Source organism: Cygnus olor, chromosome 23, assembly GCF_009769625.2.
Source record: "Cygnus olor isolate bCygOlo1 chromosome 23, bCygOlo1.pri.v2, whole genome shotgun sequence".
Lineage (NCBI taxonomy): Eukaryota > Metazoa > Chordata > Aves > Anseriformes > Anatidae > Cygnus > Cygnus olor.
In genome coordinates, this window is record NC_049191.1 from 2,200,448 (window position 1) to 2,214,808 (window position 14,361).

Below are 14,361 nucleotides of genomic sequence, written 5' to 3' on the forward strand. Positions count from 1 at the left end.
TGTTGCATTTTAAACTCTTAGGGAACGCTCACTACCTTAAAAGCACTAAGTATCTCGAAGTTATTCCCTGGCAAAATATTATCTGCAGTGATTAAATGAAGGTGTTCTAAAGTATGATAGTCTTGAGTTTAGTTTTAAAGCTGGAAGCGAGTCGTGAGGGCTGTGTTGGGAATTTGAAGCCTAGCGTGTAGTAACCGAAACCTTTCCATTCTGGATATTCTGCAGTTATCTAAGACTTGATGTGGGATATCGAGGTGCCTCTTCGTAGGGCTGGCTCAAATGACCCGTAGGAAATGCCATCTGATGAATCAGTTTTGTGTTTACCTCTGGAGTCCTTTTGTTCCATTTTAATCACTGAATCTTAAAAAATCTGAGCAGAAGAAATAAAGGGAATTAGGAGTGAATGGCAGCCATCGAAGGAGGAAGTGTGAGGAGTGGAGAGGGGAGTTGTCTGGCAGAGATGTAACGGAATAATGTGGTAGTGGTAAGCTGGGCGTTATTACTTCGATTTCTGTGTAATGCAAGAGCATAATCCAATGAAAGGCAACTTATTTAAAACTGATACAAGGTGATATATGTATATTTTAGGTACCTCTTTGTTGATATACAAAATTTCCTTCTGATAAGGCATTAAACAAGATCGTAAGAGGATTCAGGATTGGAATAGAAGTATACATAATTGAGAGAATACCCTACACTAATTCAGAAAAACATATGGACCCATTTCAGGGCATAGTCCAGTTATGGAATAAGTCATTTATTGGGGATATAAATATATTTATGTATGTGTACGTACGTATGTGTCCACACACACAGGCATACAAGCGCTTGCTCTGGTTGCCAGTCTTTGGATTTACACTAAGCGAGAGTTCCGATGCTGTTACCATCAGAAGCGAGATGGTGGCTTAGCAGAGATCGCTGGTGTTATCAGATGCTGCAATTCTGTTTTATAAATAGTTCTAATGTAAGCTTCTGACCACAAACACAAACCTTCCTCTGTATCCTAAAACATCTTAAAGAAGATGATCTTCAAGATCACCTCTTGCTTTGACAGCCTCACTAAAGGAAGAGGAGAGACATCCAACATAGCGTGGGTTTTTTGGAGGATGACCTTGTGGTTGGGAAACGTCTTGGACTCTTTCCAAATAGATTGTAAATGTTGTCAGACTTGTTCAAAATATTTATGGTAGCACCTAATGTGCACTTGCAGATGGCCCACATGTGCTAAGTTGTACCTTGTCATTTCTTTGAATGAAATCGTTAATTAGGGAGGCTCAGAGAGTTGCACGTATAAAGCGAATGAGATTGTGGTAGAGCTTGGAATACTTTCCCACAGGTACGCGGGATCTCAAAAGAGTCAAGGAGCTACTTTGATATAAATCTGCTTCAAGAAAAGGATGATCTAGTGCTTCATCTCAACTGAGAGCTTTTCTCATCCTACCAGCAAATTGTCTGAGACTTTTCTGAAGAAAAAACGGCGTTACTGCTGGGAAGCAAGAAAAGGATCAAGGAGGATCAGCGTGGAGAAAAGGACCTACACTAAACGGTTTTGTGTCCCAAGGCTTCATGCTCTGATGTTATTACCAAATGGCAACAAGTTCCCTTTTCTGTTCTGTAAACACAGTACACCACCGCTCTCTTTGTCCTCAGCATCTGGTATTAGAACTAAGTATATCCAATATTTATGGGGATTAATTTTACACTAGTGTAAACTTAGTTGACTACAAGTGGACTCACGGATCAGTGCTAAACCTGCACCTCCTTGTACACTCGTGGGATCATTTTAGCAGTAACTCAGGCCTTGCAAACTTTCCTGGAAGGCGTTTGCTCACTTTTGTATTCTTCTAGGTAATTGCAATGAACAGACTTGCATCAGTCTTGAGGACGAGTATAACGTTATTTTCTCTTTTGTTTCCATGTTTCACTTTTCCAGCCTCAACTCTCTCTGCTCAGAGAAGCTGAAAAGTCTTGGTGCAGTCTCAAATTGTCTTGGTATTCCCAGAGCTGGACACATCCTTGCTATTCCCTGTGTGTCAGCAGAGCTGGAGGAGTTAACTCTTCTTTGTAGACCTGCAGGCGATATCGGAAGGAGACTGATGGACTCCTTGCCATCAGATGGATCCCGTGACAATATGTTGTCATCCTTTCCTGGAGCTGGCTGCTACCAAGCTGGTAGTTTCCCATCACAGCCCTGTGGAATCTCCAGTTTATCAACGAGTTCAGTGAAATTAGAGCTCATCCCTCTGCTGTCAAATCCCATTACTTTCCTTAAGGTGGCTTAAGGATTGAAGTGTGAGTGGGATCTGCCAGGAAAGAAAGCACAGAGCCGGAGGTGCAGAGAAAGGAGAGCTGACTTAATTGCTGTTATTGTTCAGGCAGAAATGAGGAATGCTAATAAGAGTTGGACATCCTAAAGAGAACTTTAATTATTCTCAGTGCTTACACGTCTGCAGACATGCTGTCAACTTTAACATCTGTCAGAGAACGTTTAATGAAAGCAGATGTTTTGTGCAGTGCTCAGTCATCATCTGGTTCTTCTTCAGTTATGCTCCTACTGATACTCGTCGTCTCATTACTGTTAGGAAGTAAGCGTTAGGCTTCCCAGTTCCTGGAAAGGGGACGGTCCCTGTTAGAAGGACTGAGCCTCTGGATCTGTGCACCCCCATTAGTGAAAGCTGTACATGCTGCTATTTTTTTGTTAATAACATTTATTTGAAACGAAGGCTTGTAGAGTGTCAGAGAGTACAGAAGCCATAGTCTTGTCCTGATACAAATATCTCATGTAGGAGTGAAAATTCTGACATTCCCTTCCGTTCCATCTCTCTTGCACCTCCTCAGCTGAGCAACGCTAATTCTCAGTTTTTCTTCTGGCATTTTTTGTGTGTGCTTCTGAACTTCTGGTAAATGTGACTTCTTGGTAGTGCAACAGTGTTAAGTCGAACTTTGCTTGGGGCAAGTAAGAAAGGGGAAGAGTTGTGATTCTTCATGTTGGTTTGGTTTTTGATTGGGTACATTTTAGCAAAGTGCATCTGGGTTGACCGAGATAATGATATAGTGCTTTCCTTTTTACAGTTTGAAGATAAATCTGATGCGGTATTTGATATTACAGAAAAATGTAAGTATTTTTATTTATTTACATAAGGCCGTAGTTCAACTAAATGCTACTTAGAAGTATCGCTGCTGTCAAAAAAGCTATCTTGCCCTTCTCTTAGCCCTTGCTACTTGTTCCCTCCCTGCACTGCCTTCTGCACAAATGCTACAAATGATATGAATTAATGTTTTTTCTTTCTTTGATTAGTTTTACTCAGTTCAGCTAGTGTTTCACTGTGTAGTGAGTGGGACAGAACTGTTTTTGTCAGCAGTGTTTTATCAGTAATGTTAGTCCAAGAATACTTAATGGCTTCAAGAAATTGCAACATTAGATTAACAAAGGACACTTAGAGTCGTCCTTTGTTACATGTAAAGTTGATGAATTTTCTGACTGTTGTTATTTTCTTCTCCCTAGGTGGTGAAATCCTGGATGCAGAAATGTCTGAGGACACTGACCACAACTTAACAACCGCCCTTGACAGCGTATCGTATGGAATACAGAATCGAACAGGATCTGAAAACTCACTGCTGGATGATGATGATGATGATGATTATTTTCTGAACTCGGGGGATCTGGCAGGCATACCTGTTGTTGGGAGTGACAACGAAGATGATCAAAACTTCACTCCAAAAGACACGCTCCCTTCCACAATTCATGCTGAAGACCATCTAGAAGAGGGCAAGAGGGTTACAGACCATGAGCTGGACAGTGAAAAAGATATTCAGATTCAAAATGCAGTCCAAAAGGATCTCACTTCACCATTCGAGCAGGGCCCTGTATTTAAATCAATTCGAAAAGATTTTAGCATAACGAGAGATAATGGCAAAGAGACTTTTTCAACAAAGGACAAGAATAGAGAAGGACATTTTCAAGAACGTGAAAAACGGTTGGAAAAAATCCCTAAAGATATGGATTCTAGATTGAAAAGCAGTTTTCTTGACAAAGCAGGTAACTGTTGGCATCGTAGACCTGGCTACCCAGCAAGGAGGAAGAAAGAACTAGGCAGGGATTAGCACTAGGACTAGTTATTAAAAACATCATCTTGGTGAAGATAACATGCATAGCTATATGGAGGGAAGCATATTATAAAGAACCCTGCAATACAATGAACTCTGTGTTAGGACTAGGGGCCTGGCAGCATTAGAGGGCGTCTCATCATCTACAGCTTGTTTTGAAGCCTCATCATATCCTTTGTTGTTACGGTTTACTAAACCAAGCTGGGTGACACCTTAAGCTTCCTCTTGTTTTCCTGTCATCTCTAGCCCTTGGAACTCCTTTACAGAATAGATGATGAAATTTAGGTTAAGCTGGAAAGATATTTTTGTGCAAAGTGCCAATTCTTCATTAGTGCATATGCTTAAAGCAGCATGCTTTTCATAGTAACATCACAGAAAGGCTTGCTAGAAATATATTAGTGCCTGCAGGAAGTCAGCCAGGGAGTAACTTGAGATCTGCTTTTCCTGGGAGACTGCTCTCCTTTTTCTTCAGATACTTATGTCTTGGACTTTGTCCAGCCAACATGGAGAGAACCAAAGATGTCTGTAATCCATTTCTCATTTGAGGGAGCCTGAAAGTCACCAGTAGTCTTGCTGCCCACAAACCTGGCTTTGATTTCCCAAGCTCTGAAAGTTACATTAGAATGAAGGAGTTAAGAATAACCAGGCTGGAACACGGGGTTTAATTTCATTCAGAAGACTGTGTGGAGAGAGGGTTGGCCAACAAGTGAGAGCCTCCTGACTACTTGTTGAGATTTACAGCTTACAATTCTCATATTTAAACTTTGTACATATAACAACAGCGTCTTAAAATCAGTGCTTCCAGGTTCCACAAATGATAGAGAAAAAATACATTTTTTTTTAAATAAAGAAGAGTTAAAGTTGTCTTTTTACTCTTGCCTTCAGGTAGAAATCAAGTAAAGAATATTTCTGTGCAAAAGACGTATTTCAGAAAATTGTAAATACCTACCGTTACAAGATTGTGGCTGAAAGCTGTGCAGCCTCAGGTAGAGTAGCAAGTAATTAGAACAGCTTTAGTAAATGCTCAAAGGCAGCATCCAGTATCCAGGCAAATCCGGTATTTTTAAAAAGATACTTGCTAAAAATGTATAAGCTGCTGTTTCCTGAGAAAAGGGGAAGAGGCAAAAGACCTGCAAAGAAAAAGATGGAAGTTGTTGCTCTGAAAAAATATTTTCTGATTTAAAAGTAGAAACGTGGCAGAATTCAGAAGTCACTGGGGTGTAGAAGATCTGAATGAACAATTCTGCCTCAGATTTTTCCAACTGTTCTGCTGGAATGGGAAAATAATGACCCAGTAGAATAATAAAAAGTGTCAATTCTCTTTAAGGATCACCATCTTATTTGCAGGGAGGAGCAAGGGAGTAGTTTAATACTTCTGAGGTGCTGTCAGACTACGGGGTTGGGGAGCAGTATGAGACTCTAGATAGTTTTAAAGGAAATGCATTGGAATCTGTATTCATTTATATTTAATGTATATGTTTTCCTCAGTTCATAATCAAGTAGAAGAAACATTACGGACGCAGTTAGCGCCACAAACTCCAGAAACTAACTTCAGGGTAAGCTATAGATCTTTCAAACACTTTTGCAAGTGCAGCAATATACTGGAATAATTCGAAGTACTTATTTTATATTTGAGTGTAAATTTGAGTGTCAAGAAAACTGACCTTCTGACTCGTAGACATCTTTGCTACTTAAAAAGTCTGCATATAATTTTGTAAAATTTTGCTGACCCTCTCTTTGAAGTGAGGATTCTTTTGATAGCCACTTTGATGTTCAGCATGGTCTGACTGTGACTGGTGAGCCGATTCTAGACCTGGATGCATCCATCTGACCTGCTGCCTTTTTTCCAGATGAGACAGGGAACAGCTCTATCAACACGAGACACTGCCCAAACAACGAAATGCCCTTATGACAACCAACTTAGAGAGCTGGGTGGCTTCTGCTTTGTCCAGAGGAGTGAAAAGAATTGGGGGTGGGATGACAGAGGGTGCTGCAGGGAGGTAGAGGCAGCAGCTGCTGCCCTTCATTTCTCCCACCTTCCAGTGGCAGGACCCATTTCGCTTGGTCTGCAACAGAAACTCCCCTTGGCAGCAGCCCAACTCCTCATGGCAGATGCAGGAGGGTGAATTCTTTTTCATATTATTGTTTCAGGAGTCTAGCTACCTATTTTCTAGTAAGGAATCTATTGGACAAGAGCTGGGGAATTCCTTTGCACCAAATATTAGAATTAAGGAGGAGCCTTTGGATGACGAATATGATAAAGCTATGGCCCCACAGCAGGGACTATTAGACAAAATTAAAGATGAACCTGATAATTCTGAGGTAAGTTTCCCATTGCATTTCTCATTTTGGTCTGACAACTGACCGCATAAGCTGGACATAAGTTCAGCATTTTATTTGGTTTGTTGACCGAAATTTAACTTGAAGAACATAGTTTAGTAGAAGGATTTTTCCCTCTTATAGCACCATGAAACCCAACCCCCCAACTTTTTGATGTCATGTTACCGTGTCGCTGAAAATGTGATGCCTGTCCGTTAGAGACAAAGCAAAGTGCTGTAAAACTTTCGTGATGAAATCTGTGGCAATATAGACACTTCAGCTCAACTTGATCTCCCTAGAAAATAAAATACAGATCGTGTTTTATTGAATATTTTGTGAATTGTCAGAGTTAGAGCTGTGTAGTTTAAATAGTGCTATTCCTGCTACTTCCCTCTTAACAGTTGTCTTTGCGAGCACAATGGTTCTGTGTTTGTTTTTGTTAAATTAATACTTAGAGGTCTTACCTTACAAAAATATTTGAATACATACAGGTCAGTGAAGTCAAGTGATTTTCTCGTTTGAGACTGACATCTTTTATGATGATATAGGTAAGAGTTCAATAATTGCAAAATGGAGAAAGTCTGACCTATGGATTGTACGGTGCTGGGGCAAGGATTGCTGAGCTCTCACCTGTCTCTTTGCCACTGGTTTGCAATGTGACACCAAGGAAATGATCCATGTTGCAATTCTTGTCTCCTCACTGCTGATATTTGGGTTACATGCCAAACTTTACATGCATTAAAGGTGCGCAGAACTTCCCAGGGTGATTCATCCCACTTGCATTGATGGTAGTTCTGGTGTTCTTGTTCAGGCATTAGTTTTTCTAGTATCATTCTATGTACTTCTGCTATACCTCATCTTATTTCTGGGCCTGTCTTCCCAACGTTTTTTCTTCTCTTCCCATGGTACTCTTGGCTAAATAAAGTAAAGAAGTAAACTGTATACTTGAACCTCTTCAGATTTCACTGCCCTTCTGATTTGTTCAGTGTCTATGAGATTGTTCGTTTTTATTTTCCCTTAAGCATAACCAATGTCAAACCATGTGTAGATTAGTTGAATCTGTCTATTCCTTTGTCCTCCCAAGATGGCAGCTGCTGTGTGGATTTGTGTGGAATGTAGTGCAAGATGTCCATGGTTATCAAAGGTCAAATTAATGAGTAAAAGTGAAGATGTTGAGAATTTGAACCATCTTATTGATCAAAATACTAATTCCTGGAGTAAAATCCTTTGCCTCATACTGGAAAAGTATGAGAACTGATGACAGTTTTTTGTTTTGATTTAGATAAAAAATAATGTTTTAATTATTTTTTCCATGCATCCTGAAAGAGAAGAGTGTTTCTTGCTGTAACCGATAGTTGGAGCTGAAGGTTTTTGGCTTCCAACAGTTAAACTGCTATGAAACTATTCTTGATCATGCACAGTTGATGCTAGGGTTTGCTTCTGTTTCTATTACTAGTATTGACTAAGGATAAAACTGCGGTTAAAATGCTTTTAAAAATTGCATTCCTATAAATAACTAGCTTTTAAATTGTATTACTGAAAAAAAAAAACAACCCACAGTGTGGATTTGAGTGTTTCAGTCTGATAGATAAACTGATCTGATAGACTAACGCTGCTGAATATTCTCCTGGGAAACCTGGTGAGAAATAGTTTGGTCATCTTAGTCTAGAAACTTGTAATTTTCCCACGTGTAAGAAAAGTGCTAAGTTTTAACGTACATTATATGGATGCTAGGGTGTGATTTTTAGGAGGTGGATTAAGCTGAGGGAGCGGTTCACTGCCACTGAAAATTGAGGGCTTATTTTTGCCCAGTGATTTTGTATTGGCTTACCTTGCAGTCAGACAGCAACTGTTAATTTAGCTCAGTCATAATATGACATCATGGCCTCGCTATTCTCAAATGACTGTAAGTAGGCTAAATCTTATCATCTCTGTAGTTCCAAGAGATTATTCTTTTCAGCCTATTAAGATTTACATGCAGAGTGTTACAAGCTGCTTTACGGTTCAAATTTCTAGTTAGAGCACGGGCAGGAGACATGGTGTCAAAGCATGAATAGCTGCTGTGAGGTAAGCTAGTAATTTATACCATGTCAGCTACTTCACAAGCAACTGTCTGCAGGGATTTTCTCATCCCGGAGAAAACGTGAGGTTATTCCCCTTTCACCGAAGCCAGTCTAAGTAGGGATTGTGATGGTCTGCCTGTAGTGCTGCCAGCTTCACACAGCTGGTTTGTGGAGCTAAGCTGACAAAAAAAAAAATTTTTTTACTACAATTAGTAGTTAATTTTTGACTCGGCATCTCTCAGTCAGTTCTGCATCCTGGTCCAGGATGGGAGGTGGGGCCGAATGAGGTTGTCCCAGTTTAAAATTTCTTAATGCGCTGTGAAGCTTCACCTTGGGCTCCTCCAAGGTGCTCAGCCCTCCCAGTTAAGTGCAGAATGCTTCTCGCCATCTAGGTCTCAGTCTGTATTCTGTTATTATTATCTGTGAATTTGGAAGTAGAGCTTGTTTCCAAGAGTAAGGGTAAGGGCTGAAGAACGCTTCTAGATGGAAAGTCTGTGTAACTGGAAAGTGGAGATTTCTCGTAAGCTTTGTTGATGCTAAATTCTAAGGTGTCTGAGAATACAGCTGGAAAAGAGAAGGCACCAAGCAGTCACTTTCCCATTTCTACATGATGCTCTCGTTGTACACTTCGATGTGAACCTCTGAGCAGGTTCTGTGTGTGGTGCTTGTACAGCAACATCTGTGAGCCTAGACCTCGCAACAGGCTTAGGAGATTCTCTCTTTCCTTCCTGGGCCTGACGATTCAATACAGCATTATGAAAGAATGGAAATCATGTAACCTGTTATTACATGTGTGTATTTGTTCTCCTTTTCCTTTCCCTTTGTTTTAGGAGTACGGCCAACAGCCAAAAACTCAGGAAGGGGAGCTGAAAATCAGTGCTGTATTTTCAGTCAGTGGCAGTCCTCTTGGTAAGGAATAGGCAAGACTAACTTTATTTAAATCTATACAGTACATCACCTTCCCAAACGGTGTTGCAGTTTATGCTGCATTTCAATTGCTAGGTCTAACCCCAGTACGAAAAGAGAACTGGTTTTGTTTTAAAGACAATCAAAATCAGAGATTTTGAAAAATAATTGTATTTTTGAGGCAAAGGAGAATTGAATGTGAAAGGGATGTTAAAAGTGCATTCTCGATCTTAAGAGCAGTTGAAACAATCTACTCTGCAGAAAACCAGTGCAGGGCATGTATTTTTAGAGAGTTCATCTGCTATTTAATTCTCCCTTAGACCTTGACAATCCCAGTGAAGTCATAAGCTTTGCTCATGCCCCCTGCACAAAAGTGAATTATGTGTAATACATATATAACAGTTACTCTATGTTTTCTGTTTTCTGTTTTTTTTTTTTTTTTTTAGCTCCACAGCTGTCATCAGGTTTCCAGCCTGCTGTGGCATCCTCTGGCATGAGTAAAATGCTTCCTTCAGTTCCAGCCACAGCTGTTCGGGTTTCCTGTTCTGGCTGTAAAAAAATCCTGCAGAAGGGGCAAACAGCATACCAGAGGAAAGGCTCTACCCAGCTCTTCTGCTCCACACTGTGCCTCACTGGATACACTGTTCCAGCTTCTCGCCCACCAGCTTCTACCAAGAAAACCTGCTCAAGCTGCTCAAAGTAGGACAGCGTTTTAATTTGTTTGAGTAATAATTGATATTCAGGCAGATAATGAAAAGGCTTCAGTTCACTTCTTATACGACATGCTGTTTCTCTAATGCCCACTTCTGTTATGTTTCCCTTCAATAAATCGTGGCTGATACTGTTATTTGTTAATTGGTCTGGCTGCTTTCAATTCCATTTAGTTAGTTGTGTTTTGCATACAGATAGATTTAAAAGCCTCTGCTGTGAAGTGTACACTTTGTCTCTTTTTAATTTAAAAGAGCCAAATATTATGTGTATTTCAAAAAGTACTCCACTTCCCTCCTGATTTAAAATGTCATTGCAGTTGCTAAACAAGTACATTTTCAAAAAATATTTCATGTATTATTTCTTCTAGATGAAAATAGATTTACTGAATCCATAACGTGAAATAAAGCATGGGTAAATTAATATATTCCAGGCAAGATATTTCCTTAGATTCTACACAAAAAATTGCCTTCCGATCTGGCTCCCTTCTGTGAGCTCAGACTTCTGTAGGTTTTAGCTCTTCAAAATATGTTGCTGCAGCTATTATTTAGTCACAGTTAAACCTTCATAATATGTACAGAGATTAAATATAGTAAGAATTGAGTGTTTCAAGTAGTTGGGATTTCAGTACCCAAGTCAGTTACTTTCTACCTGGGCCTAGAGTGGAAGGGCAAGGTTTTCTTTTCTGAGCCTACTTTGAAAAAAATCTTGAGAAAAGAAGACCTACATTTTTCACAGTCCTGTTGGAAATACCAACGTGAATCTTCAGCTCTAAAACAACACATTTTAATTATTAAAATTTTGTTTTCATTTATATTATCTTCAGATTAGCAAAAAGAGACTTCTGTGGCCAGCTCTTTAAGCTGTCATATTACTGTACCAGAACTTGAGGTGAACAAATAACCGCACAGACTGATTGTGCTAGGGTCTGTTTATAGAGGACAGTTATTCTTATGCATTATTTTTAGTAATGGAAGTTACTTTGCAAAGTGAACACTGCTTTGTTCGTGCATCATTTCTTCAACAATAAATTTACTACTTTCAGTTTTACAAGGTCAACTGAACTTAAACTTGAGACTTCAATCAATTATTCTTTTTGCTTGCAGTCTCAGTGTGAAAAGACCTTGTAATAAAGTTTAGCAGTCTTGGCTGTAATTTGTTTTTATTAAGTTGAAAAGTGATTTATTTGTGACAAGACAAGAAAGAAGGAGGCATCCTTCCATCCAAGGAAGTGATACAAAGATTTGCTCCTAATTTTTTGACATAAGGTCTTTGAAAATTTTCTGTGAATGACTGTTTCAAAAGAGAGAGGTAAGGGAAAAGTTCAGTTTATTGAATCCAGCAGCAGACACAATGGTAGATTAGAGGTAAAAGGAGGAAAGGTACAATACAAGTCAGACCATTTAGGGCTGAACTACATGGCAATTAGAAATTCTGACCTTTCATTTTTTCCCTTTTTTCCATTTTTTCCCTTTTTTCCCTATCCCATTATTACTGATAGTTTCATTGTTAAAAGGAATTAATCTACATATCCTGCTTTCTATTTTTTAGTAAGTACTGTACAAAATGGTTACCTTTTACCAGTGTCTTTTAAAAGGATTAAATGATACAACCTGATGTGTTTATAATCCACTCCTAATTCCAGGTAGAAAATGTTTCACAATATATCCACTTGAGAATTGTACTTCTTAACTACTTTCCTAACAGGAAAAGACAAGTACTTAGATCGGCAAAAATAAAAGCTTTAAATCAAATAAATAAATCCACCCTCTTCCAGAGAATGTTTAGTTTGCAAAAATAGAAAGGAGAACAAGTTGACATGAAACCAATGTTTATCTCTTTGTATGCTTGTTTTTCTTTTTTCTGTAGAGACATTCTAAATCCAAAGGATGTGATCACTGCCCAGTTTGACAGTACAAATTCCAGTAAGGATTTCTGCAGCCAGTCGTGTCTTTCTACATATGAACTGAAAAGGAAACCTGTTGTTACTATTCACACTAACAGCATTTCAACCAAGTGCAGCATGTGCCAGAAGAATGCAGTGGTAATTGCAAACTTATTTTTCATTTAAATTCCCTTTAAATCAGGGAACTTGCTATCTTAGAGATAAACTTAGATAATATTTCTATTCTTGTTATATTTTCTTTCTTTTCTTCCAGATTAGACATGAAGTGAATTACCAGAATGTCGTACACAAGCTCTGCAGTGATGCCTGCTTCTCCAAGTTCCGCTCGGCTAATAACTTGACCATGAACTGTTGCGAGAATTGTGGAGGCTACTGCTACAGTGGGTCTGGCCAATGTCACATGCTTCAAATAGAGGGACAGTCAAAAAAGTTCTGCAGCTCAACGTGTGTGACAGCGTATAAGCAGGTATATTTTGACACAATATTAAAAGTACATCTTAGGTTAGATTTTAGGTGTTTTAAGAAATAGGTTTTGATTTATTAGGTGAGTATTTCAGTTGCAATCTTGGTCTAAGATACTCGTTTTCCCATTAGCTGCTTAATTTTTGCCCAGATACATTGCTATGTTTCCCTTACCACTGAAAAGGCTACCAGAGTGCTCCAGTGTGAGAGAAGATATAGTGGGACCACTCAGCAACAGTTGACTGTGACACATTTGGGTCAGCCTCTCAGGAAATGACCATCATCCGACAAAGCACACAAACCTCATGAGCAATCTTTTTTGATGCTCTTTGAGATGCTCTCTGAGTATTCTCCATGCTGTGACAACAGTAGTGTAGTTTCTCATGAGCTGCCTGAGGATCCTTAAAAACTAAGAGTAATTTAACTGTAGGGTATCTCACACTATGACAGATCCTTCTTGCCGCTGAAAAAGAGATTATTTCTAAAAATTCCAGCTTTCTAAATATATTGTCTCAGACATGCTCCACAACCTTATGTGGGTACGTTAAATAATAGTAAGACATGAGAGGACACTTCATTTTTGACTCATTTCAGCTATTAAAATTGTGGCATTTGAACTAAGTGGATAGGAAAAGTAATAATTAGTTGATCATTTTGATGTTCGTTTTTAAATTTTTAATATTTTAATTTCGATTTTAATTGTGCCTCTTAAAGAACTGAGCAGTTGAGAGAACCTTTATTATAATAGCTCATTTATTTTTGACTTATTTTAATGCAATTACTTTAGGAAAAAAATTGCCTTTTGATAAGATAGCGTAACTGTACATTTTGTGACTTGACTCTGCTGCCCCGTTATTCAGGGCACTTAGTTCCCCATTCTGCCACCAAATGTGTCTTCAAGAAACCTGCTTATCTGTGTTTTTTGTTTTCTCTTCTGCTCAGTAGTAATATCGCTTACATATATAGCTGATGTATTAAGTCACAAGCAAAATGTTGCTTTTCAGTGAAAATGTTGAAGGTTGATACTTGCTCTTTCAACACTCATTGTATTTTATACTTGGAGGCCTTTCTACTAACAGCCTCGGTACTGCTCAAGCTGGCCTGCAAAAGTAGCGCTTACCCTGAATGACAGTGTCCACATCTCAGATGATCAAAGTGTAAATATAACAAGCAGAACTCAAATAAGTGTATATGCATCAAAAATAATACAGCTGTAACTTAAGTGCTGTTGCAAGTATGCTGGCTCTCATTTTTATAGACATTTTATGTGTTCATGATTAATTTCCTGTTTAATAAAAATAATAAACTTCAAATGAGTGACCAACTTTACTGTTTCCACAGAAGTCGGCTAAAATTACACCTTGCACACTGTGTAAATCCTTGAGATCTTCGGCCGAGATGATAGAGAGCACAAATAACTTAGGAAAAACCGAACTGTTTTGCTCTGTTAACTGCTTGTCAGCATACAGAGTAAAAATGGTTACTTCTGCAGGTAATTTTATTCTTTTACTCTGTTAGAAGCATAATGTCACATAGCTTATATCCAAACTTAATTTGTCTTGAAAGTAAGGCTTATATTCTTTTTGGGGATATGGAAAGTGGTTTTGTTGTTTTTTTGTTTGTTTTTTTAAGGGAAGGTGCTGAGATGGAAACATAAGAACTTGCTAACATAGATAAACCTAACAGTGACGGTGTAGCCATTTTAGCTTTGTTTTTATAGCACTTAAACATGATAATAAACCTTAATTGATTTTCTGCTCTTATAAGTGAAGCTGGGGGGTTTACCAGCTAGACAAATCCACTTGTGTGGGCATAAGCTATACCATCACTGTGACTCTTCTGCCCCCGTTCTCCAGGGTGATTAGCTTAGATATCTCTGCCTAATTTTGC

General features: G+C 38.8%; 1 protein-coding gene across 4 annotated transcripts in view; it reads left to right on the forward strand.

Moving 5' to 3' along the window:
- Positions 1–14,361, forward strand: part of ZMYM4 (zinc finger MYM-type containing 4) — a 46,382-nt gene that overhangs the window by 9,229 nt on the left and 22,792 nt on the right. For 2 of the 4 annotated variants that reach the window (XM_040534849.1, XM_040534845.1), the window contains exons 2-10: positions 3,073–3,115; positions 3,506–4,039; positions 5,596–5,663; positions 6,259–6,429; positions 9,320–9,398; positions 9,842–10,094; positions 11,973–12,147; positions 12,263–12,475; positions 13,813–13,963. In XM_040534849.1, the coding sequence (XP_040390783.1) occupies positions 3,073–3,115; positions 3,506–4,039; positions 5,596–5,663; positions 6,259–6,429; positions 9,320–9,398; positions 9,842–10,094; positions 11,973–12,147; positions 12,263–12,475; positions 13,813–13,963 (1,687 nt within the window). The remainder of the gene's footprint in view (positions 1–3,072; positions 3,116–3,505; positions 4,040–5,595; positions 5,664–6,258; positions 6,430–9,319; positions 9,399–9,841; positions 10,095–11,972; positions 12,148–12,262; positions 12,476–13,812; positions 13,964–14,361) is intronic. The other 2 variants (XM_040534847.1, XM_040534848.1) reach the window with 2 other exon arrangements.